Source organism: Gorilla gorilla, chromosome 5 (genome assembly GCF_029281585.2).
Source record: "Gorilla gorilla gorilla isolate KB3781 chromosome 5, NHGRI_mGorGor1-v2.1_pri, whole genome shotgun sequence".
Classification (NCBI taxonomy): Eukaryota; Metazoa; Chordata; class Mammalia; order Primates; family Hominidae; genus Gorilla; species Gorilla gorilla.
The window spans coordinates 147,479,335-147,502,120 of record NC_073229.2 but is presented as its reverse complement, the minus strand read 5'-3'; the positions used below and the strand labels follow the sequence as shown (position 1 = coordinate 147,502,120).

The window sequence follows — 22,786 nt, the reverse complement described above, 5'->3', positions numbered from 1 at the left end:
ATAGAATATGGGAAAATGTAGAAAAGGAAGACACTAAATCCTAAGGAAAATTTCAATTATAGTCTTTCTATGGCTTATCCTAATTCAAGTATTTTGTATCTTTATAAGGAGATTTATATGTTTATATCTATCCAAAAGAAAGTTATATCTATATCTATATCTCTCTGTAGAGTGAAAGTGATACTACAAAAAAGCAGACATTCATGCTGTTGGGTCTAAAAATTTTTGCATATATTCATTTGCACAAATTTTATCTATATTTAAGCAGTTATTATAAATCACCCTTCTATGTATATGTTAAATATTAAATTATTAAAGTCATTTCTCTTAAGAGCATTGCCATCAGATCAAAATAAATTATTTTCTTATTTTTAGTGAATGAGCATTCCCATTTAAAGTAATTTTATATAATTTTAAAACATGCATTCTTTGGAAGATCAATGAAAAGCTGAACAATTTTAAACTGCAGAAAAAAAAATAGTAGAGATAAAATGGTGTATTGAGTGTTTACATCAAAAGTTACAAATGAACTTCAGATGTATCTTCAGAAAAGGAAAAACTGCGTACAAAAAATTGCTTTATTATTGTTAGCATTTTTACTGGAGTAGTGAAAACTCACTAATCAGATAAAAGGTGCATTATGTTGTCCTTTCCTGTTTGCATAGCGTTGTATTTTATGCTTTATTTTACTGATGATATATAATAGAAAAAGTAACATGCACTAACAATTTCCTATTATTAGTATACATTAAGTATTTATGTCTATTTTATTATTGTTACTTAAATTTTATTTTAAGTTCAGGTGTACATGTGCAGGATGTGCAGGTTTGTTACATGGGCAAAGATGTGTCATGGGGTTTGTTGTACCAATTATTTCATCACCCAGATATTAAGCCTAATATCCATTAGTTATTTTTTCTGATCATCTCCCTCCTCCCACCCTCCACCCTCCAACTGGCCTCAGTGTGTGTTATTCTTCTTTATGTGTTCATATGTTCCCATGATTTAGCTCCCACTTACAAGTGAGAACATGTGGTATTTGGTTTTCTGTCCCTGCATTACTTTCCTAAGGATAATGGCCCTTGTTCCATCTGTGTCACTGCAAAGGACATGATCTTGTTCTTTTTCATGACTGCATAGTATTCCATGGTATATATGTACCACATTTTATTTATCCAGTCTATCATTGATGGGCATTTGGCTTGATTCTATGTCTTTGCTATTGTGGATAGTGCTGCAATGAACATATGTGTGCATGTGTCTTTGTAACAGAAGGATTTATATTCCTCTGGGTATATACCTAGTGATGAGATTGTTGTGTTAAATGGTATGCCACACTGGTCTTTGATGAATCGCCACACTGTTTTCCACAATGGTCAAACTAATTTACAGTCCCACCAACGTTGTATATGTGTTCCTTTTTCTCCACAACCTCATTGGCATCTGTTACTTTTAGACTTTAATAATAGCTATTCTGGCTGGTATGAGATGGTCTCATTGGGGTTTTGATTTGCATTTCTCTAATAATCAGTGATATTAAGCCTTTTTTTCATATGCTTATTGGCTGCATGTATGTCTTCTATTGAAAAGTGTCTGTTCATGTCCTTTGCCCACTTTTTAATAAGGTTGTTTATTTGTTTCTTGTAAATTTGTTTAAGTTCCTTATAGATGCTGGATGTGAGACTTGCGTCAGACACATAGTTTGCAAAAATTTTCTTCCATTCTGTAGGTTGTCTGTTTACTCTGTTGATAGTTTCTTTTGCTGTGCAGAAGCTCGTTGGTTTATTTAGATCCCATTTGTCAATTTTTGCTTTTGTTGCAATTGCTTTTGGCATCCTCATCATGAAATCTTTGCCAGTGCCTATGTCCTGAATGGTATTGCCTCTGTTGTCTTCCAGGCTTTTTCTAGTTTTAAGTTTTACATTTAAGTATTTAATCCATCTTGAGATAATTTTTGTATATGGTCTAAAGAAGGGGTCCAGTTTCAATTTTCTGCGTATGGCTAGCCAGTTATCCCAGCACCATTTATTGAATAGGGAATCCTGTCAGTTTTGTCAAAGATCAGATAGTTGTAGGTGTGGAGTCTTATTTCTGGGTTCTCTAATCTGTTCTATTGGTCTGTGTCTCTGTCCTTGTACTCTGGGGCACAGCTCCCAGAGGAAGGGCTGCCATCTTTGCCGTTTTGTGGTCTTCACTGGTGATACCTCCAGGTACCGGAAAATTTGAGGTGACTAGGGATTGGAGTGGACACCCAGCAAACTACAGAAGCCCTATGGAAAGGAGGCCAGACTTTTAAAAGAAAAACAAAAACAAGCAAACAAACAAAAATCTCCATTCAAAGGGCAGCAACCTCAAAGATTGAAGGTAAATAAGCCCACAAAGATGAGAAAGAATCAGTGCAAGAACGCTGAAAACTCAAAAAGTCAGAGTACCATCTTCCCTTAAAATGACTATTATCACCTCTCCAGCAAGTGATCAGAACTGAGCAGAGTCTGAGATGGCTGAAATGACAGAAGTAGACTTCAGAATGTGGATAAAATTGATCTTCACTAAGCTAAAGGAGCACATTCTAATGCAATGCAAGGAAGCTAAAAATTATGGTAAAACATTGTAGGAGCTGACAGACAAAATAGCTAGTATAGAGAATAACATAAGTGACCTGATAGAGCTGAAAAACACAATACAAGAATCTAAAAATGCAATCACAAGTATTAATAGCAGAATAGACCAAGTGGAGGAAAGAATATGTCTATTTTTATATGATATTTGCTTTTAATTTCCTATTATGAAAGATAAATCAGCATTAAGGCATTTTTTATTATAAAATATGATCAATCAACAACTTATTGAAAACATATATTATGCTAATGTCACTACCATATGTCCAGAGTTGTGCTTAGTGATATAAAATTTACAAACAAGTGGTAAGATATTATTTCCATTCTCAAAGAGTGTAATCAGGGACATAGACATGAGCTATTGAAAGATGGCTACAAGGAAATGATATTAGTGAAGGGTTCCCTAGGAAGTTAGAGAGAGGAGCCATTCCTATAGCCACTCCTAAGTAGCAGTAAGTGAAAAGTTAATGGAGATAATATATTTAAGCTAGAAATTCAGGAATATACAGTTGACTCTTGAACAATGTGGTAGTTAGGTGCATTAGCCCCCATACAGTTGAAAATCCAGATGTAACTTTTGACTTATCCAAAACTTAACTACTAATAGCCTCCTGTTAACTATAAGCCTTCCTGGTAATATAAACTGGATGCACAACTATTTGGTATGTTTTATGTATTATATGCTGTATTCCTACAACAAAGTGAACTAGAGAAGAGAAAATATTATTTAAAATATCATAAGATAAAATATATTTACTATTCATCAAGTGGAAGTGTATCATCATAAAGGTCTTCATCTATGTCTTCATGTTGAGTAGGCTGAGGAGGAGGAGGAAAAGGACGGGTTGCTCTTGCTCTCTCAGGAGTGGCAGAAGTCGAAGAGGCGGAATAAATGCAAATGGGTCAGAAGCATAACTTTACAGAATGCATGGTAATTTCTGTCTAACTTTTTTGGTTTTTCATTTCTCCAAAAATGTTTCTAGATAGTGTCAATCCTTCTTCCAGCATTTACTTTACTGAAGCGATGCTTCATGTAAGGGTCCATGTTGTAAAATAAGTTAAAGCAGTCTTGAGTAACTGGAACCCCTCTGTCAGATTCTCTAATGCCAATGTGTTTCTGGTACTACTTCTTCCAAATCTGCTACCTCTTTGTCTGGTACTCATTCAGAAGTACTCATCTTCATTAAATTATCTTCTATTAATTCCTCTGGCATGGTGTGTATTAGTGCTGTAATTTCTCCAAGACCTGAATGTTGAAATCCTTCACCTCCCACATTTTTTGCCATATCTACTGTCTATTTCATGATTTTTTTGATTGACTCTGTCATACATCCTGTGAAGTCATGCACAACATCTAAATATAGTTTCCTCCAACAGAAACATTCTGATTCAAGCTTGATGGCTTTCATGGCTTTTTCCTCTAACAAAGATGACATCTTCAATAATACAGTTCTTCCAGACTTTCATGATGTTCTCTCTGTCAAAAGTCTCTTCTATAGCAGACAATCCTTTCCATAAAGAACCATGTTTAACGACCCTTAAAAGTTCTTATGGCCTACTGATCTAGAGACTAAATTAGAGACATTTTGTTTGGGGGCAAGTAGACCACTTCAACACCTTAGGTGTAGAACTCAAGAGAGTTGTGGGTGGCCAATGGCATTATTCAATTATTAAGAGAATGTTAAAAGTCAGCCGTTTACTGGCGAGGTACTTCCTGACTGCAGGGACAAAGCATTGATGGAGCCACTCCACAAAAATGTTTCTGATATGTCTTGGCTCTGTATCCCCAGCCAAATCTCATCTCAAATTGTAATCCCCATAATCCTCATGTGTTGAGGGACGGACTGGGATGGAGGTGATTGGATCATGAGGGCGATTTCCCCCATGCTATTCTCATGATAGTAAGTTCTCATGGGATCTGATGGTTTTATAAGTGTCTGGCAGTTCTTTTTTCACACTTGCTCTCTCTTGTCTGCTGCCACGTAAAGTGTTTCTGCTTCCCTTTCTGCCATGATTGTAAGTTTCCTGAGGTCTCCCCAGCCATGCGAACTGAGTCAATTAAGCCTCTTTTCTTTATACAATTACCCAGTCTTGGGTATTTATTTTAGCAGTATGAAGCAGACTAATACAGGTTCTCATTGTCCAGGTCTTCTTGTACAATCAAAAGATTTGAAGCTCGTGTTTATGCTTTCCCTTCAGTCCTTGGGGGTTAGCATATTTCTAGATAAAGTCAGTCCTGGTCATAAACCCAATTGCATTTGCACAGAACAGTAGAGTTAACTTGTCCCTTCCTGCTTTAAATTCTGGGGCTCAATTCTCTTTCTTACTAATGAATGTCCTTTGTAGTATTATTTTTTTCCAAAATGGGTCACTTTCCTTTGCATTAAAAACCTGTTCAGGCAGAAATCCTTTCTTCTCAATGATTTTCTTAATGGTGTCTGAGAACTTTTCTGCTGCCTTCTCTTGGTTGGCTGAACCTTCTTCTCCTATTGTTGTGACATTTTAAAAAAAGCCAAATCTCTTTCTAAAATTATCCAACCATCCGTTTCTGGTATTAAATTCTCCAGCTTTACATCCTTCACCTTTCTTTTTCTTTAAGTTGTCATATAATGACTTAATTTTTTCTTCAATTATGATAGAGTCTATAGGAACAACTTTGTTATAGCAATCCTGCACCCACATAAAAGCTACATTATCAAAATGAGATAAAAAAGTGTTTTGCAATAAGTACAAGGTTTTCACTCCTGCTGGTGTAGCTGCAATGAAGATTTCACAAATTTCCTTTTCTTTTTGAATAATTATCCTTATGCTGGATTTATATATCTTGAAATGGTGGACAACCACAGCTGCAGACCTCAATCTATAGTACCTATCAAGGAATTCAAATTTTTCCAGTAATGTTATGACTTTTTTATGCTTCTTTGGAGCATTCTCAGCATCACTAGTGGCACTTCATATTGGTCCCATCATTTTAATCAAGGTTTATGGTATTGCACTAAAAATGATAAATAAGAACTACAAAAAAATCACCTTTTACTGAAATATGCAATTTACTGGACAGACGAACTGCTCATGCAGAGATTAATGTCACACAGCATTTTAAACAGCTACACACAAAACTTCAGTTCATCACAATAGTAGCAAGAGAGGCTACAAAATCACTACAGTAGTACAGTATGTACTATAGTTAATTTTATGCAGTTATCCTTTAATATTGCGTCTTTACATTTGTTTACCTTTCTCTTGACTGTGCATGGCACCTTGTATGATCTGGAAGTGTTTATAGTGGAAGTTTAGACAAATTTTATCTTTTTATAATCGATTTATATATTTGTATATTTTATGGTAACAAATGATAAAACAGACTAGTACCTACATATATTTTATGCAGTTATGATATACCTGTTTTTTTTTTATATTTTTACACAACACAGTTCATGTGTGTTTTTTCAAATTGTTGCAAACCTCCCCAAAATTTTCAATGTATTTATTGAAAAAAAACTATGTATAGGTGAACCTGACCATTTCAAACCTGTGTTGTTCAAGAGTCAACTGTGTAAGAGCAGCTGAGACAAGGAAATTACTATAAAGTATGATGGAACCATTGTTGGCTTTACACTAGCGATACATGAATTTTACTCCCTTTGCCCCTTGTTCAGGGGTGTAACTTTACTTAAATTACTTAATGTTTCTGAACATTAATTTTCTTATCTATTGAGTGAAGCTCATCATACTCACCTAGCATATTTGTTACATGAAACAGAAATGATGCTTTCTACTTGGTCCAGTTTCAGTATGGTAGCTATATTTAGGAGCTAGCCTAGAGACAGGAATGAGCACAACAGTGGTGGGAGAGGTGAGGAGAGGACTAAGGACATTCCAGGAGTCACATGGCTAGCAGAAGATGGCAAAGTTGCAGTAGTAGGATACAGCCATAAGAAGATGGCTGTTTAAATCCAGGAATGGGGGCTTAGAAGACTAAAGTGAAATTTGGATTCTTGAGGCCATAATCGAGAAGAAGGTGGAATTGTTAGTCATAATGGCATGTAGAGTGAAATTCTATAGAAATATATTAGAATCAGGAGTTTGAACCAAAATCTTTTATAACAATCTAGGTATTATAAAATAAAAGTAGGAGCAACATAAAGGTGGCATAAAGAGAAAGTAATGACCTTGGAATATTTACATTAAATTAACATTGATTACTTTCAAAATTATTTAGAGCCATGACTAATGTTCAGTAAATGATTTTTTAAGTTTTAAAAAATCACTCAGCTTTGAAACCTATTGAAAACTACTAATAACATTTTGTTACATATTCCTTCAGGCCTGTGAGTACTTATGCTTTAAACAGACTATCATTCTCTCTGTACTGTGTTATAAAGGCTTTTGTAATCATCAAACTGTTTCATATGAAAATAATAGGTGTTGATGACATTAGTTCTGTATAACTACAAGGTCTGAAGCATGGGAAGATGAAGGTGATTAACTAGAAGTTGCAAAGGGAATTCAAGTGGGGTGAGTGCTTGTGGAGACTCTACGTAGAGATTTTCTATAGACACTTGTAATTTGGGAACATTCACTTTGAATCCTCAGGCTGGGTTTTGTATTTATGAGATGAGAGGTCCAGAGTAGAAGACAAAGGAAAGAGAGTTCTTCAAACTTGATAAAAAGGAATACTTATATATTGTTGATGGGAATGTAAATTAGCTCAGACACTGTGGAAACTAGTTTAGAAATTTCTCAAAGAACTTGAAACAGAACTACCATTCAATCCAGCAATCCAATTACTGGGTATTTATGCAAAAGCTTTCTACCAAAAAAAAAAAAACACACACGTGCACTCATATGTTCATCACAGCACTACTCACAATAACAAAGACATGGAATCAAGCTAGGTGCCCATCCATGGTGGATTGGATAAAGAAAAGATGGTACAACTACATGATGGAATACTATGCAGCCATAAAAAGAATAAAATCATGTCCTTTGAAGCAAAATTGATGCAGCTGGAAGTCGTTATCCTAAGTGAATCAGTGCAGGAACAGAAAAGCAAATACTGCAAGTTCTCAGTTATAACTGGGAGCTAAACATTAGATACTCATGGACATAAAGATGGCAAAAATAGACACTTAGGACTACTAGAGATGGGAGAAAGAGAGGGGACAAAGGGTTGAGAAACTAACTATTGGGTGATATGCTTACTACCTTGCTGATGGGATCATTTGTACCCCAAACCACAGTATCACACGATATACCCAGGTAACAACCCTGCACATGTACCCTTTAAATCTAAAATAAAAGTTGAAATTATTTTTTAAAAATGAGCATAAGAAAAAAGAAAAGAACTGAGAACAACTTCTTGGAAAAGCAAAATAACTAGTGAAGAGAAAAAAAGTGTTACCAGAAAGATCAGGGACTACAGTGTGCCAGCCTCCCAAAGTGGAAACACTTTCAGGAAAAAGTGGGAATGTCAGGAGTCAGTATCAATGTCTCAGAAAGGTCATGGGGGTAAGATGAGTGAGACAAAGCCAATACATATTACCAAAAACCCTGTCATCCTGTGAATGTTTGGAGAGCATTTTCAGTAGAGTGGTGGAAACAGAAATTAGTTTATAGGAATTTAAAAAATGCATCAATCATAAGTGAAGAAAATGCACAAACTACTTTTGTGAGGAGTTTGTTGTCAAAGGGAGGCCAAAAGTGATATTCTTGTATGTAGAATCAAAGAAATATTTTTACTGTCTTCATGTTTATGATAGGGTGAAGTATTCCATGAAGAGGAGGAGCAAGGAACCAGCACAGAGAGATATTAATTAAGAAAGAACTGTCCCAGATATAAGAAGTGTTGGAATACATACTCTAGATGGAGGAAATTTTTTTAATTAAGAGGAAGAAAAAATTTCCCCAGAGTTTTGTGGGAATAATGAAAAGATAAATTAAATTAAAGCTGAGTATTTATGAAGAAGTACTGCTTGGTAATCTTTTCTTCTAAATCCTCTCCTATAAAGGTGACCAATAACATTTGTTGCCAAATCCGGAGGATGGTTTTCTTGCTTATTATGACCCCTCAGCAATATTAGACAATGTTTTCCACCTCTTATTTCTCAGAAAAAGAAAAAATCCTCTCTTTAGCAAAGCTAAATCATTTAACCCCCAACGGTTAAAATTAAAACAACAAAAAATGACTATGCTTTTAAATACTGGAGCAACAGTATAACAATTATTTATTTTTAGCATAGCATATTGTTGGACACTAAATTTCTTTTCTTTCTTTACCCCTTTATAAAAATGGTGGCAAACATGACATGCATTTGAAGTAAAAATAAAGATATAAAGACAAATTTCTAAATTTCATGTTTTATTTGGGAAGAAAGAATAGCAATTCATGGCATACCTGCAGACTGGGTGGTCTTTGATTATGTCTAAAGAACAAAGACAAGATTAGAGGATTTATTAAGAAAGGATAAATTTTATGTATTGTTTTTCGAGAAAGTTTAGCCAGCTCCCATTGGTGAGTGACAAAGGTGGACAAAATTAGTCCTAGAGTTGCAGCAAGTTATCTCAGAAGCTATAGATAAAACTGGTTTCAGGTTACAACAAGCAATTCCAGCAGTCAAGTATGTGCAGAGAATTACATTCTTGGAGCCCTGTTTTGTGCCCTGAGTGTTTTCTCCCCCTGGCTTTTCTTTTTTTTTTTTTTTTTTTTTTTTTTTTGAGACGGAGTCTCGCTCTGTCGCCCAGGCTGGAGTGCAGTGGCGCGATCTCGGCTCACTGCAAGCTCCGCCTCCTGGGTTCACGCCATTCTCCTGCCTCAGCCTCCCGAGTAGCTGGGACTACAGGCGCCCGCCACCACGCCTGGCTAATTTTTAGTATTTTTAGTAGAGACGGGGTTTCACCGTGTTAGCCAGGATGGTCTCGATCTCCTGACCTTGTGATCCGCCCGCCTCGGCCTCCCAAAGTGCTGGGATTACAGGCGTGAGCCACCGCGCCCGGCCCTCCCCCTGGCTTTTCTAGACTTTGTTTTAGTTGAGTATGACAAGAAAGACCCAATTTAGATTATCAGCTTTCACATTTCCCCCCTTTTGATCAACATCCTTATCTGAAAGCGTCACTAATCAATCATTTTACAGTTAGGCTTAATTATCCCTTCATGCCAAGATGAACCTGTCCTAGTTGTCTCTGTCCCATGTCTGGGGAAATGTTTGGGGTCATCAGAGACTTAGGCCACATTTAAGTAACAAATAGGCCAGAAAGAAAAATGTTCTCAGGGCAGATTTGGCTGGATCCCAGCATCAAATTCCATTTTATCTGTCCCTAGGCAGACATCAGCAATCATCTTGAGGTATTGAACTAATATTATCCTGTTGGAAGAGTTGGCTTTACAAAGATTAGGCAGGCAATAGAAACAAAGCTTAAAAATTATACAAAAAACAGTCAGTAAACATATAATAAATCCAGTTTGAATAAATAGTTTGAAAGCTTAAACCTAATTCTGAAGGTAACCAACAAAACATATCTAAAAGTCCAGACATATTCTGCTGAGACTTGTTATACCCACTGAGTAGTAGTTTATGACTGGGTTGAATTGAAGCAGAGAATACCAGCTTTACCAAAAGGATTACCAGTACAATTTGAACAAAAACTTGTGATAGGGATATTGTCAGAGCTGCTCACAATACAGATAAAAGGGATTTCTTAGGTCAAGATATGTCAAGTTACCAACAGAAGCTACCGACTGAAATTTTAATTATGCCATTATCCAGTCAAATGAAAAAGGCAGCCTCGAGGGGTGTAAGAGTCTCATAATAATACGGAATCTTGTTCCAACATCTCAAGGAAAGTTGTTTCATGTGGAAAACAGCAACTTTTTGTCCTAGTTTGTAGTTTGAATGTCTTTGGTCATGGCATCAGGCGGTTTTGTGAACTTTCTGTGTTTCATATACCAGACATGAGAATTGTTCTTTAGAACTTGCCTAGCGTTACCTTATAGGGCTTTAAGGACAGAGCAGTTCTCATTTTACCACTTTTATGGAACAAAGTTGAATTGGAGGAACCTAGAACAATTTAAGACCTAGTCTAGCCTATAGATAGATAACAATAACTCAAAAATGATATATAGAGTTACAATCTAACAACAGGTGTATTATAGCTTTTCTTTGTAAACATGTTTTTAATTGATCATATAGAAACCCTGGATTTAAAAAACTCTTGAAGCTAGGAAGCCAAACCAAGGCAGACTTTAGAGTTTGCTTACTGTCTTAAGGTTCCTGGGCCTTCCAGGAAATGACAGTTTTTATTTACTTATTGTAAGAATGGGAACTCTTGAAGTCAGAAATTTTGTACATATTGTAAAATGTGACATTTTAATTGAAGCCTTGGCACCTTGGTAGTATAAGCAATGTTTTCAATTGTATTTTGCTGTAAAGAGAGAGCAGATTTTATTGGACTTTTGTAAATAACCATATTGCCATAAAAATATTTGCAAATAGTTTTTAAATTTTTGGAGAAATTAAATAAGAAGAAAAATGTTTTTATCTTTGTTTACATAACTATATTTTACCAAATTGCTTAAGAAAGACTTTTTTTGAAATCTGGAAAACAAAGCATTTAAGTAAAGGACCAATAATATTTTAAATAACAATCATAAAAACATTATCTTTACCAGTTATTTAATGTTATATAATCAGCTTATTTTCAGCTTGATCTCTATTAGCAGTTTCATGGATCCATCAGTTTCTTTATGTACAATTTTATTTGGTCCATTGATTTAAAATTATCAGAAACCTGTGTTTAATGCTGTGCACCAAAAACACAGTTTTTTGTCAGACAATCTTCAAATAAACTAAATAACTTAACACAAGAGAAAAAACATGTTTATAAAAAAACTTGCATAAGTAATATGCAATCATTTATCTTACTTTTATATTAAGAAAATTAAGCTGGGCACGGTGGCTCACGCCTTTAATCCCAGCACTTTGGGAGGCCGAGGCTGGCGGATCATGAGGTCAGGAGATCCAGACCATCCTGGCCAACATGGTGAAACTGAGTCTCTACTAAAATACAAAAAAATTAGCCGGGCGTGATGGAGCATGCCTGTAGTCCCAGCTATTTGGGAGGCAGGGGAATCCCTTGAACAAAGGAGGCAGAGGTTGCAGTGAGCTGAGATGGCGCCACTGCACTCCAGTCTGGCAACAGAGCAAGACTCCGTATCAAAAAAAAAAAAAAAAAAAAGAAATAAAATAAAATAAAATTAAATTAATATTCATATACAAAATTTTCACAGTTCTGTAACTGCATTTCTAACTGCTAATCAACTTCTTCTTTATATGGTTATTCTGTCTGCAAAACATTTTCCTTAAAATTGAACTCAACATCTCTTCCATTGTCCTTTTTTCTTTTGCTCCTTATCTCATGGAAGTCATGACTTGCCATTCAGTTACATGGGCTTAAACTTCTGAGTCATTTACAACTCTTCTTTCTGTTTCAGAACCCAGCATCCAAGTAGGCACGAAGTTATGTGTCTCCCAAATTTATTCTCTCCATTTTTTTAATTCTTCTGGGTAAAACCTGTTTTTTTCTGATTCTTATTATCTCTTCCCTGAATAAATATACAAAATCATTAACTTATTATCTTGTTTACATTTTCTCTTTAAAGATCTACCACAAGCCTATGCTACTTATCTTTACAACATGGACATCTGTAAGGAACAGTGCTAGGTTACTGTCATTCATTGTCATTATATTATACTGCCCTCAACATATTTATTTCCATAGTTTCTACTTGTCTAATCCACCACAACCATCACCAGAAGCCCACACAGACATTTAAAAACCATTACCAGTTCTGTGAATTTTTCTCTTCTCAATGTCTTTTGAATCTTCCCCTTTCACTCAGTCCCTCACTAAAAACATCCTATTTATTCATCTAACCTCGAATCTCATCAACAAACTATCCCACCTGCCCATGACTTTCTAGCGGTAAACATGTCTTTATCCTTGGTCTGTTTGCACGTTTTCTTCTAATGTATCCTGTGGTATTCATGTCGTTTGTTGCATAGATTTATTCTAACCTTGTGTCTTAGCTCCTATATTATTTGTTTTGTGAGTTATGTCTTTAATATCTAAGGCAGAAAAAAATATTTCAAAAGCCACTATAGCCACAGTAGGTCCAACAACATTATCTTTATGGAAAGGAAATCACTGGTTAATAATTTTTTAAAAATCTGTTTTTGACATGTTTCTTGACTTTATGATATATACCACATGCACAGGCAGTTTTCTGTGTGTAAAAGACCAATGAAGACAGAAAGATGTAGAGGAAGGAGCTCTGGGACAATTGATATGGAGTGGTTTACATCATCATTTAACTTCTAAGTGATTTGACATCATGATTTAACTTCTAAGTCTCAGCTTCTTTAAAATGGAATTACTGACAGTATATTCCAAGCCAATCTATCAAATTTATTGTAAAAATTTAGCAATGTAATGCATATCTAAATGTGACATAATGAAAATGCCTAAAAAAACTATAAACATATTAAATATATCAATAAAGTAAGTGAAAAATATAAAAGGTTATAATCTATACAGTTACTATTTAAAGTGTGGTCCAAAGAACAACATCAGCATCACCTAGCTGCTTGTTAGAAGTATAGAATCTTAGGGCCCATCAAGAACTGATGAATAAGAACTTGCATTTTAACAAGAGTCCTCAGTCATTTATATGCACATTAAAATTTGAGATGCCTTGTTCAAAAATTTATAGACATTCAGTACTGCCCTTATCTCCAGAAAGAAAAACATCAAGTTTCTCTCTTGCCACTAACTTGGCTAATTCAAAATGGATGTGTTTGGTCCTATTTTTGTTGACTTTTCAGTGTTTTATTCACTTATTCCATTATCCCTATCTGTTGAATGACTATGCACCAAGTTACTGTATCAATGCTTGCTAACTAACAGTGAGGTCTTCGCCATTCCTGAGCACTGGTTGGCATCATCCACCCACTGACTTGATAGGTGATTTCTGGACTTTGGTCATCCTAAAAATGACTAAAGAAGACAACTGTCCCTTTATTCTGACACTGAATATGCAAAGGATCAATGGCTTACCTGTGTGTTTATTTGAGCTTAAAAGACATAAATAAACCCATATTTAGCTAGAAGAACATGTATATCAATGGTAAACTGCCTTTATATTTTACCAGTTGGCTAAAAATTTTACATAATGGGTGAATGACTTACTCAAAGAAAAACAGTATGCACTGGTACTCATCAGTCACCAGAGTCTCTTTGGCTCATATCACTTAAGAAACTTCTAATTGATTACTCTATTTAGTTTATATCTGTCATCAGTAGAATAAATATAATATCTATTTAAAAGTTACCATAGTGATCCTGCAAGAGAAACATATATATATATAAAATATAATATGTAGAATTATATATATACATATTATATGTAAAATCGAATTTTTATCATGCATTAGGCTTTGCTAGCCTTTGAGGATGTATAGGTGAATAACCTAAACACTCAAGAAATGTATCAATGCAAAGATCATTAAACAGTTAATATCTGTGATGACTGATAAGAAATACTACATAAATATGCACGCAGACCCCCATATGAATTTTTCATTTATGAGTTGGCAGTTGAATCAGTATTTATATCACTGACAAAATGGTTTATTGAATAACCACCAGATATTTTCATTCATATACATATACACACACGCACACACACACAAATATATATATGTATATATATATATATATATATATATATACATACATATATATATGTACTGGGAGGTTGGTTTATTACAAGAAAACTTACAATAAATTGAGAAAGTTCTAATGGTTTTAACCATGTTAGTTCAAGGACATTTATTGAGTACTTACTAAGCCAGATCCTGGAAAATTTAAAAATAACTAATATTGGTGGAGCAATCAATGAATTAATTAAGAGGATTCATTCACATACATGTATAAATTGATTTCATAATGTAAAATCATAAACTGACATTAAGTTTCATTATTTTGCCCAAGCTACAGGCAGGGAAGTGGACTCACAAAGATCAATTGGATGTTCAGGTTACAAAGTTGATAGATGACCTGGCTTCTTTCAACTTATCAATGACCTTACTCACATGGCCAACTTGATTTCAAGGACGTGAGAGAAAGATTTACAGTGTCACAGATAGTTATCCTTTACTTCAATTTAACCTTTAAAGCAGTGTATGTTCCTCTTGTCAACATATCCTCCATATTATTTTGCTACAAAACATAGAACTTGAAAAATACCACTACAATTCTATTCTCAATATAAACAGAGATGAATGGGGTAGGAGGAAAGGGGGAAAATTTGGAATTGTGGGCTATTTTGAATTGGAAACCTAAAGTAAAGCTAAGATAATAGATGTAGATGCTGTCAGGACAATAGACTCCATATTCCTTAGAGTAGAAATTTTTGTAGGTTCATTTCATGTGTTTCTTGTGCTAGGAACAGTTCCTGGCACACAATAAGAGCCCAGTTAATGTCTTTGAATGATCAAGTGCAATAAGATATGTAAGTTATGTAGTAAAATGGACCTGGAAGCCTGTTTCTTGATTCGTTAAAAGGGGAAACTGACTTCATGGACATAATGGTAAGATATTTCTTTTAAAATGCTTAGAATGGTTCTGGACACAAACTAAACATCTAATATTTTAGTTATATATTATACTAGTAAGTACATGAGACAACTTTCTAGAATTAAATGTTGCTACATCTTTCAAAATCTGAATAGAACACTATTATTGGCCATTTAGCTTACAAAACTAAAATTAATTTTTATTTCATGTGACTTGAGTGCTATAGTCTGGAATCTTCTTCTGATTGAATTTATCTTCAGGAGCTTAGAAGAACTATTTCTTAGCCAATTTAGTCAATCAAGTGTAGTCTCATTAATAGCTTCTGAACCAGTCTATGACAGGCACAATTTTTCTCAGCTGATTTAAAATCTCAGAGAAATTCATTCTCTGTGGATCCTCAGGAAATATACACATCCTTTCTTCCAAGAGAAAAAAGACAGAATGATGATAACTTCATTAAAATTACTAAAGATTACTTATGCATATACTGTAAACAGTGTTATTGACCACTATTCAGATAGTTAGTCTTGTTAATCTTCAATTGGCTGTATTTGAGACTCCTCCAAAAGCCATAATTTGAACTTTTTGAGCTTTCTTCAGACTGATTTTCTTGCTTATGTACTTCATGGGAATTTAAAAATAATGCTCTTTTCTTTCCTTTTAAAAATAAATTACTGAAAAACTTCCTTCCCAATTTCAACCCAAACTAAACTTTAACTCAGGAAGGTGGTAGTAATGAAAATTAAACTGCATCTTTCAGAGTGGTACAAGCCATTCACTAGAGAAGTCCTTATTACTTCCCACATAGGAAGCAGATGCTGTGGTTCTTCTAAATTAAAAGAAAAACTTGGAAGCTTTTTAAACACTTGACTGTTAGGAAGTCAACTGTATTAGAAAGGATTCTGTTTCTAAGCTAATTTGTAAGTTCCTCTGACAGAATGTTCAGAAATTTAAAAAGAAACAAGTTTTCTCCATGTGAACATATTGCTTAGTTTGTATCTTCTTTGCTATTCTAAAATATATTAGTTTTTCATTATTTGAACCTATTCTCAATCTCCTTTTTTCATTCTCTCATCCAACTATGCTTATATACTATTTTTAATGCTCAATGTATTAACTAGTTTTTAAAACAATGCTCTTAGCTCATTTTTTTTCTACTTTCCCATTTAGTGGATTAATATAATAGAATTTATGTATGAATAATTTTCTCAAGTCTATCATGAAGTACTTCACATTGGTGAGATACTTAAAAGAGGCTTGATACTTAATAATTAAATTATATTCCAGAGGAAGGTGTTTCAGAAGCCTCTTGTGGGCACCTGTATGACGTCTTCCCTTTTCTTTTACTTGCTGCTCAAATTCGACACTCAATAACCCAAAACATCTTAAGAAAGAAAAACAGGACTATTTATTTGAGTGTAGTGGGCAAGTAAAGACATAATAACTACCCATCTCTTCTATTCTCATTTCCTTGGTTTCAGAACAAAATATTCTCAAGCCCAGGTGCTGATATGGATGTGACAAATAGCAAACCTGAGAGAAATAATGGTTCCTTTAAGGGCCATGCTTGACTACTTTAGCCATGTCCATGAAGATTCAGACATTTTACTGTGCTCTCCTTCTCACAAACCCTTCACCCCCTTCCCATGGCCTAACCAATATCCTGACATTCCAAACAAGAACAGGATCTCCCAGGTCTTATATCATGGTAGGGGCCCATTTCTTATTGTCTCATTTTTTCCCCAAGACCCACCTAAAGGATCAGGGTATGATGGGGAGGTGATTAGGATGACAGAGTTTAATAAATCTTAACAATTAAAGCATGCTGTGCCAGAGGGTACTAATCAATAGAAAATTATCTCCGATGCATTTTCTATTCCAGACCAAAACTATCCAATAGTCACACCTAAACATGGCATAATTTTCTCCGTTTGTTAGGTGAAGTAATTATAACCAACATTAATGATAAATCTCATATATAAACTTATACATGTTTTGTTTTCACATATCCCAAAGCTAGATGACCATGATATAATTTTGAAAAATCTCCTATGTGGAGAGAAAAAGTAGTATTTCCTTTAATGGCATGTTTCAGTAAAGGGCTGCAGAGTAATTCTCTTTTTTGCAACTCCTTTCCCAATATTTTAGCAGTATTTTGATGAATTGTTAGCAGAAGTGTATTTGGAGTGTAAATTTCTCAATAAATAAATTCCCCATTTTATGTGGTGTTGTCACTTCTTTATTAAAGACAATTATGGTTTATCATGTGTGACAATGCGCAAGTGCTGAGAATACAAAGATGATAGCTGCAGTCCCTTGCCTAGTGAATTTCTTACTTTATCTGGGGAGACAAGTGAGTAAATGATTACAGATTATTGCAACTAGAATGTAAAGGGACGGTGACTTACATAAGATGTTGAGAGTACAAATTATCTCTAACCCTTGGTGGAAGGAGGTCAGGAAAGGCTTCCAGAGAAAGATGAAGAGTGAGCTGAGTCCTAGTAAATGGGCATGGTATGGTGAAATGTAGCAAAAAAGAGAAAGGACATCTAAAAGGAAAAATGATATATTTGAGGCTACAATGAAGGCAGAAATGGAGGAAGAAATAAACAAGTGGGGTCATACTCGAGATATCTTTACAAAATAGAATCAACAGGACTCTATGGACAATAGACATGGCTATTTTCATTATTAGAACCTAGTCCTAATCTCCTGTTTTTCTTTCTTTTAACTAACCATGCTTATGTACTATTTGTAATGCTCAATATATTATCTGGTTTTTAAAACAATGCTCTTAGCTCAAATTTGTTTTTTTGTTTTTCAATTTCATGGATTAATGTAATGTTTATGTATAAAAATATTTTTCAAGCCTATGATGAAGTTATTCACACGTGTGAGTATGGAGAGGAATCTTAGAAGACTTCTAACCTTCTGGTTGGAAGAGTAGGTGAAGTATGGTATCATTTACTAATATAGGAAACGTGTGGATGATGAAATAGTATATCATGAATTCAATTTTGGATTTAAGTTTGAATTTCCTGAGGTATATCCACTTTGTTTCAGAAGGTTAGATATGTGACTCAATAGTGGAAAAGGTCCATTTATCCGTTGATATTCTATTCTTCTCCATATTTTCAAGAGAAATTTGTGATGTCTGGAATGGATATGCCCTTTGCATGGCCTTTGAAGGAAATATACGTAGCATTACATTTCAACCAAATCTTATTTCTGTGGCTATGATCAGAATTAAACTCATCCATAAGAATTCAGTTTCAATTGATAGGTAAGCCTGATTGGCAAAAAATTCTTGGGAGACTGAAGTGCTTAGCACATACTAAATGTTTACTGAATGAATGATTGGATAATTAAATAATCATTGTATAATGTCAGTATTATACAAAGATCCACATTAAAAAAAACTTTGAAGTAGTGTTTCTGATTAATCATATCTACTTCTCTATTGGTTCTCTATTAACTTCCTCTAATCTTTCATGCTCAATCATGGTGCAAACAAAAATTTGCTACTAAACAGTCTCTTCAACATCACTTTAATCACCTTTGAACATCAAGAGGCAGAACACAAAGGGTTTCTCACTACTCATTTGAGGCAAAATATGAGATAACTGTCTGAGATGAAAAGTGAGAACAGAATGGTCAACTGTAAGATGCTTGAATAACAACTAAAAATATTTCATAGAAATTATTGTAGTGCAGCCTCAAAAAAAAACTTTAAAAATAATGGGTGCCTAGAAAACTTAGCATAATATATAGCCAATGCATACCAACTAGGATGAAGAAGTCATATCAACCACAGACCCTGTTACAGATAATCTTGTTTAAAGAACTTTCCAAACACTCTCTTATCTTGCCCATTATTGCTGCTTTTAAAAATAAAAAACACCATAAATAATATTTCTACTTCTTATCTATCAGGTCACTTTTCTATCTATCCTGACATGAAGCAAAATTTTTTCCAGAAATTTGTTCTAATTGTCAGAGACAATTCTTGTTTACCAAATGGCCTTTAAAAGACTAAAGGGAAATTTTCAAAGCATTTACCATTTCTTTCCCTGATGTTCAGCATTGTGTAAATAATATTAACAAACATCATTATCTGTGAAATCCCTAAGAACATATTTCCAAAATTATATACATAAAACTATATTATTTTATTCAAGTAAGTTTTTACAGCACATTTGATAAATGAGACTGCCTTTATATGAGAATACCTCTATAAGTAAGGAAGAAAAAAGAACGTTTGTTAACTCTAATTCATACACAGCTCAGAAGGCATTTTCTCTTACAGTCTTATATTTTATATATTTAACATTTATATTTCCATTTTAATCTTGATAATTAAAAGTTTCATGAATCTCAGAAAACATGTCTCCGAATCATAATGGCTTCAGGTAAAATGTAGTAACATTTCTAAACTGATTGAAGCATCCCATTAAAGTCCTTATGATATTTTCTTGCATCCCCCTAATGGTCTTCTTATTGAATATATGTGGTAGAAAGTTTAGATATTAATCTTCAAGTCAATTTAAATGGTAAAATGCCTGTCGGATGGTTCTTTCTGGCTAAGATGTATATCTACAGCAAAGTCAACCTCTGCTCTGTTCTAAGTAGTGGTAGGCATAGATATATCTGCATCAGAATCACTGGTCTTAAAAACAAGATTTGTTAATACGCCCTTAAAGTTAAACATGCTCCCACAGCAGAAAATCTATCAGGAGTTGAGTAAATAGATGTCTTAAAGAGCAGTAAACCCAGGAGAAAATAATGCTGCAACATTTCAGGTTGATTTTTATCTGAACCGCATTTCCCCATTAAGCAATTTACTCTTGAGATTTAAATTAATAAAATTTTAAAAGTTTTAATTTGCCATTCATTCATCTTTTTTTTTTTTCTGTTTGAGACACAGTCTTACTCCATCACCCAGGCTGGAATGCAGTGGCGCCATCTCGTTTCACTGTAACCTCCACCTCCTGGGTTCAAGCGATTCTCGTGTTTCAGTCTCTTGAGTAGCTGGGATTATAGGCATATGCCACTACACTCGGCTAATTTTTTGTATTTTTAGTATAGATGGGGTTTCGCTATGTTGGCCAGGTTGGTCTCAAACTCCTGGTCTCGAGTGATCCACCTGCCTCGGTCTTCCAAAGCGCTGGGATTACAGGCATGAGCTACCATGTTAATTGATAAATAATAATTGTGTATATATATGAGGTACGATGTGATGTTCTAATTTATGGATGCATTGTAGAAAGAGTCAATCAACTTAATTAAGATACCTATCACCTCACCAATTTTTCATTGTTTTGTAATAAGAATATAAAAAATATTTTCTTTTGGCAATTTTAAAATATATGATACATTATAGATGCAGGGCAGGTGAGCCCCAAAGTGAAGCTTAGCCTGCAAGTGTTGTTTGCTTTGCCCAGGAAAGAATTCAAGGGTAAGCCAAAGGTACATAAAAATAGCCTTATTGAAGAGGTAGCATTACAGCTCTGGGGATGTTAAGCTCTGTGACTGCTCCTGCAGAGCAGGGCTAGTCCATAGTCAAAGAGTAGCATCTCAGGACAATTTTGTAGTCATATTTATACCCACTGTTAATTGCATGCATATTAAGGAGCAGTCTATGCAGAAATTTCTAGGGGAGGAGTAGTCATCACTGAGTCACATGGAAAGGGGCGGTAACTCCTGGGTGTTGTCATGGCAAGGGTTAATTGACATGGCACACTGGTGGGCATGTCTGATTGAAAGCTGCTTTTGCCCTGGCCCTGTTTTAGCTAGTCCTCAATCTGGTCCACTGTCTGAACTCTGCCTCTGGAGTCAAGTCCTGTCTCCTTCCTCATTTCCTGCCCCCTCAAAGATTAGATACTCCTCCTTAATCTTAAGCAGACTGCAGAAGGGTGAGATTCATTTTCTGTAACTACTTCTTGCTGAGTTTATGGGAGTAGGCCCTGCCTAGCACTGGAGGAGTAAAAATCTCTAGATACCTGCTGTAAGGGGCCAGAAGCAGGACACTTCCATTCTCCAGGTCAGTAGATGGAATTGGTTGGAAGCCTTGTGCCAGCACTGTTTTTACTTGGTAAAATCGTGGTAATCTAAAACAGGGGTCCCCAAAACAGGGATTCCCAACCCCCAGGCCATTGACTGTTATTAGTCTGTGGCCTGTTAGGCCTGCACAGAAGGATGTGAGCGGTGGGCAAGCCAGTGAGCATTATTGTCTTATGTACACTTCCTGTTAGATTAACAGCAGCATTAAATCTCATAGGAGTGCAAACCCTATTGTTAACTGCGTGTGCAAGGGATCTACGTTGCATGCTCCTTATGAGAATCTAATGCCTGATGATCTGAGGTGGAACAGTTTCATCCTGAAACCATCACCCCTATCCACACCCCCCACCCCAGGCTGTGGAAAAATTGTCTTCCATGAAACCAGTCCCTGGTGTCAAAAAGGTTGGAGACCACCGATGTTGAAGACACAAACTTTACTAGGAGGTTAAATAAGCAAGGGCCAATATTAGTAACAAGATAGCAACCAAGTTCCTAGGAGAGGTAAAAACCAGGTAAGACTTGGGAAGGCACTTTTGATAGTTGGCCAGATATAGCTGGGGTCAGTGCCCTGGTTATATCTATGTAACCAGGTAGCTTTCTCATAGACCTTTTGAATGTTAATCTCAACTTGTCCACAGTTGTTAATATATGTGCAGCATGTTTTATTATTAACTTTACAGAATCCACTGTGTTCAGCTGGTAAATAATCCAACACTAGTCTATTATCAAAAACTACGTTTGCCAAAGGGTCTAAGGACAGTTGTATTCCCTTTAATGCCTGACCCGTGTTGGTGGCTAAGGTTTCTAGGGTTTGAGTCAAGCTCCTTAGGATTGACTTATGGTAGACAAAGCCTCCCCAAGGTGCTGCTAGTCCCATCACTGCCTTGATTCCTGTCAGAATCAACCCTATTGCTAGCTTACTTCTGGTATTCTTGGGTCTTATGAAATAATAGACAGTGACTCCTGGGGGACAACGCTGGCCAATGTACATTCACCTCTGTTCCAAGTTTTTGATGTACAGGGGAAAGCTACTCCTAAGACAACAGGTGACTCCCTAGGGAGTTCCTAAAGGTTACAGTGTTTGACTTCTTCCCATTCATGACCAGAAACAAAAATGAGCCCAGAGGGGGTACAAACAGAAGCCCTACAGGGTGTGATGTTTATCCTTTGCTTCCAAGTTGTGTCTATATTTTTTCCCTGTTCCAATGGGGGTGGCAGGACAATCTTTATTTTTCAGAAGGGGGGTACTCCTACCTTTCCAGACTAGGCAGTGATTTTTCCCTTGTATGTTGTGATCTGGAAGAATGCACCATATATGGTCTCCTAACTTACAAGTGGAATCCCATTTACTTTACTGCAGCCTTGGGAACTTGCCAACTGTAGTTGAATCAAAAAATCACAGGGAAACTTCTGCTGTTGTGTCATTAACACAACAGTGGGTGCAAATGATAAACTCATTTGTGCACTGGAGATAT

At 35.3% G+C, this 22,786-nt stretch overlaps 1 protein-coding gene and 1 long non-coding RNA gene across 49 annotated transcripts in view; one reads left to right on the top strand and one right to left on the bottom strand.

Annotated features, from left to right (window-relative positions):
• The window catches only part of LOC109027396 (uncharacterized), a 28,506-nt gene extending 21,918 nt beyond the window's left edge, over nt 1–6,588 (bottom strand). Inside the window, exon 1 of the long non-coding RNA XR_002006596.3 lies at nt 6,357–6,588. This is a non-coding gene — a long non-coding RNA (uncharacterized lncRNA). The remainder of the gene's footprint in view (nt 1–6,356) is intronic.
• TRDN (triadin) overlaps nt 1–22,786 on the top strand; it is a 419,844-nt gene that overhangs the window by 319,801 nt on the left and 77,257 nt on the right. For 2 of the 48 annotated variants that reach the window (XM_055391751.1, XM_055391750.1), the window contains one exon: nt 8,381–8,586. The exons of the other annotated variants lie outside the window; for them this stretch is intronic. In XM_055391751.1, the coding sequence (XP_055247726.1) occupies nt 8,381–8,385 (5 nt within the window). In that variant the 3' untranslated portion in view covers nt 8,386–8,586. Of the gene's footprint in view, nt 1–8,380; nt 8,587–22,786 lie in introns of those variants that run through there. 48 annotated transcript variants of the gene reach the window in all.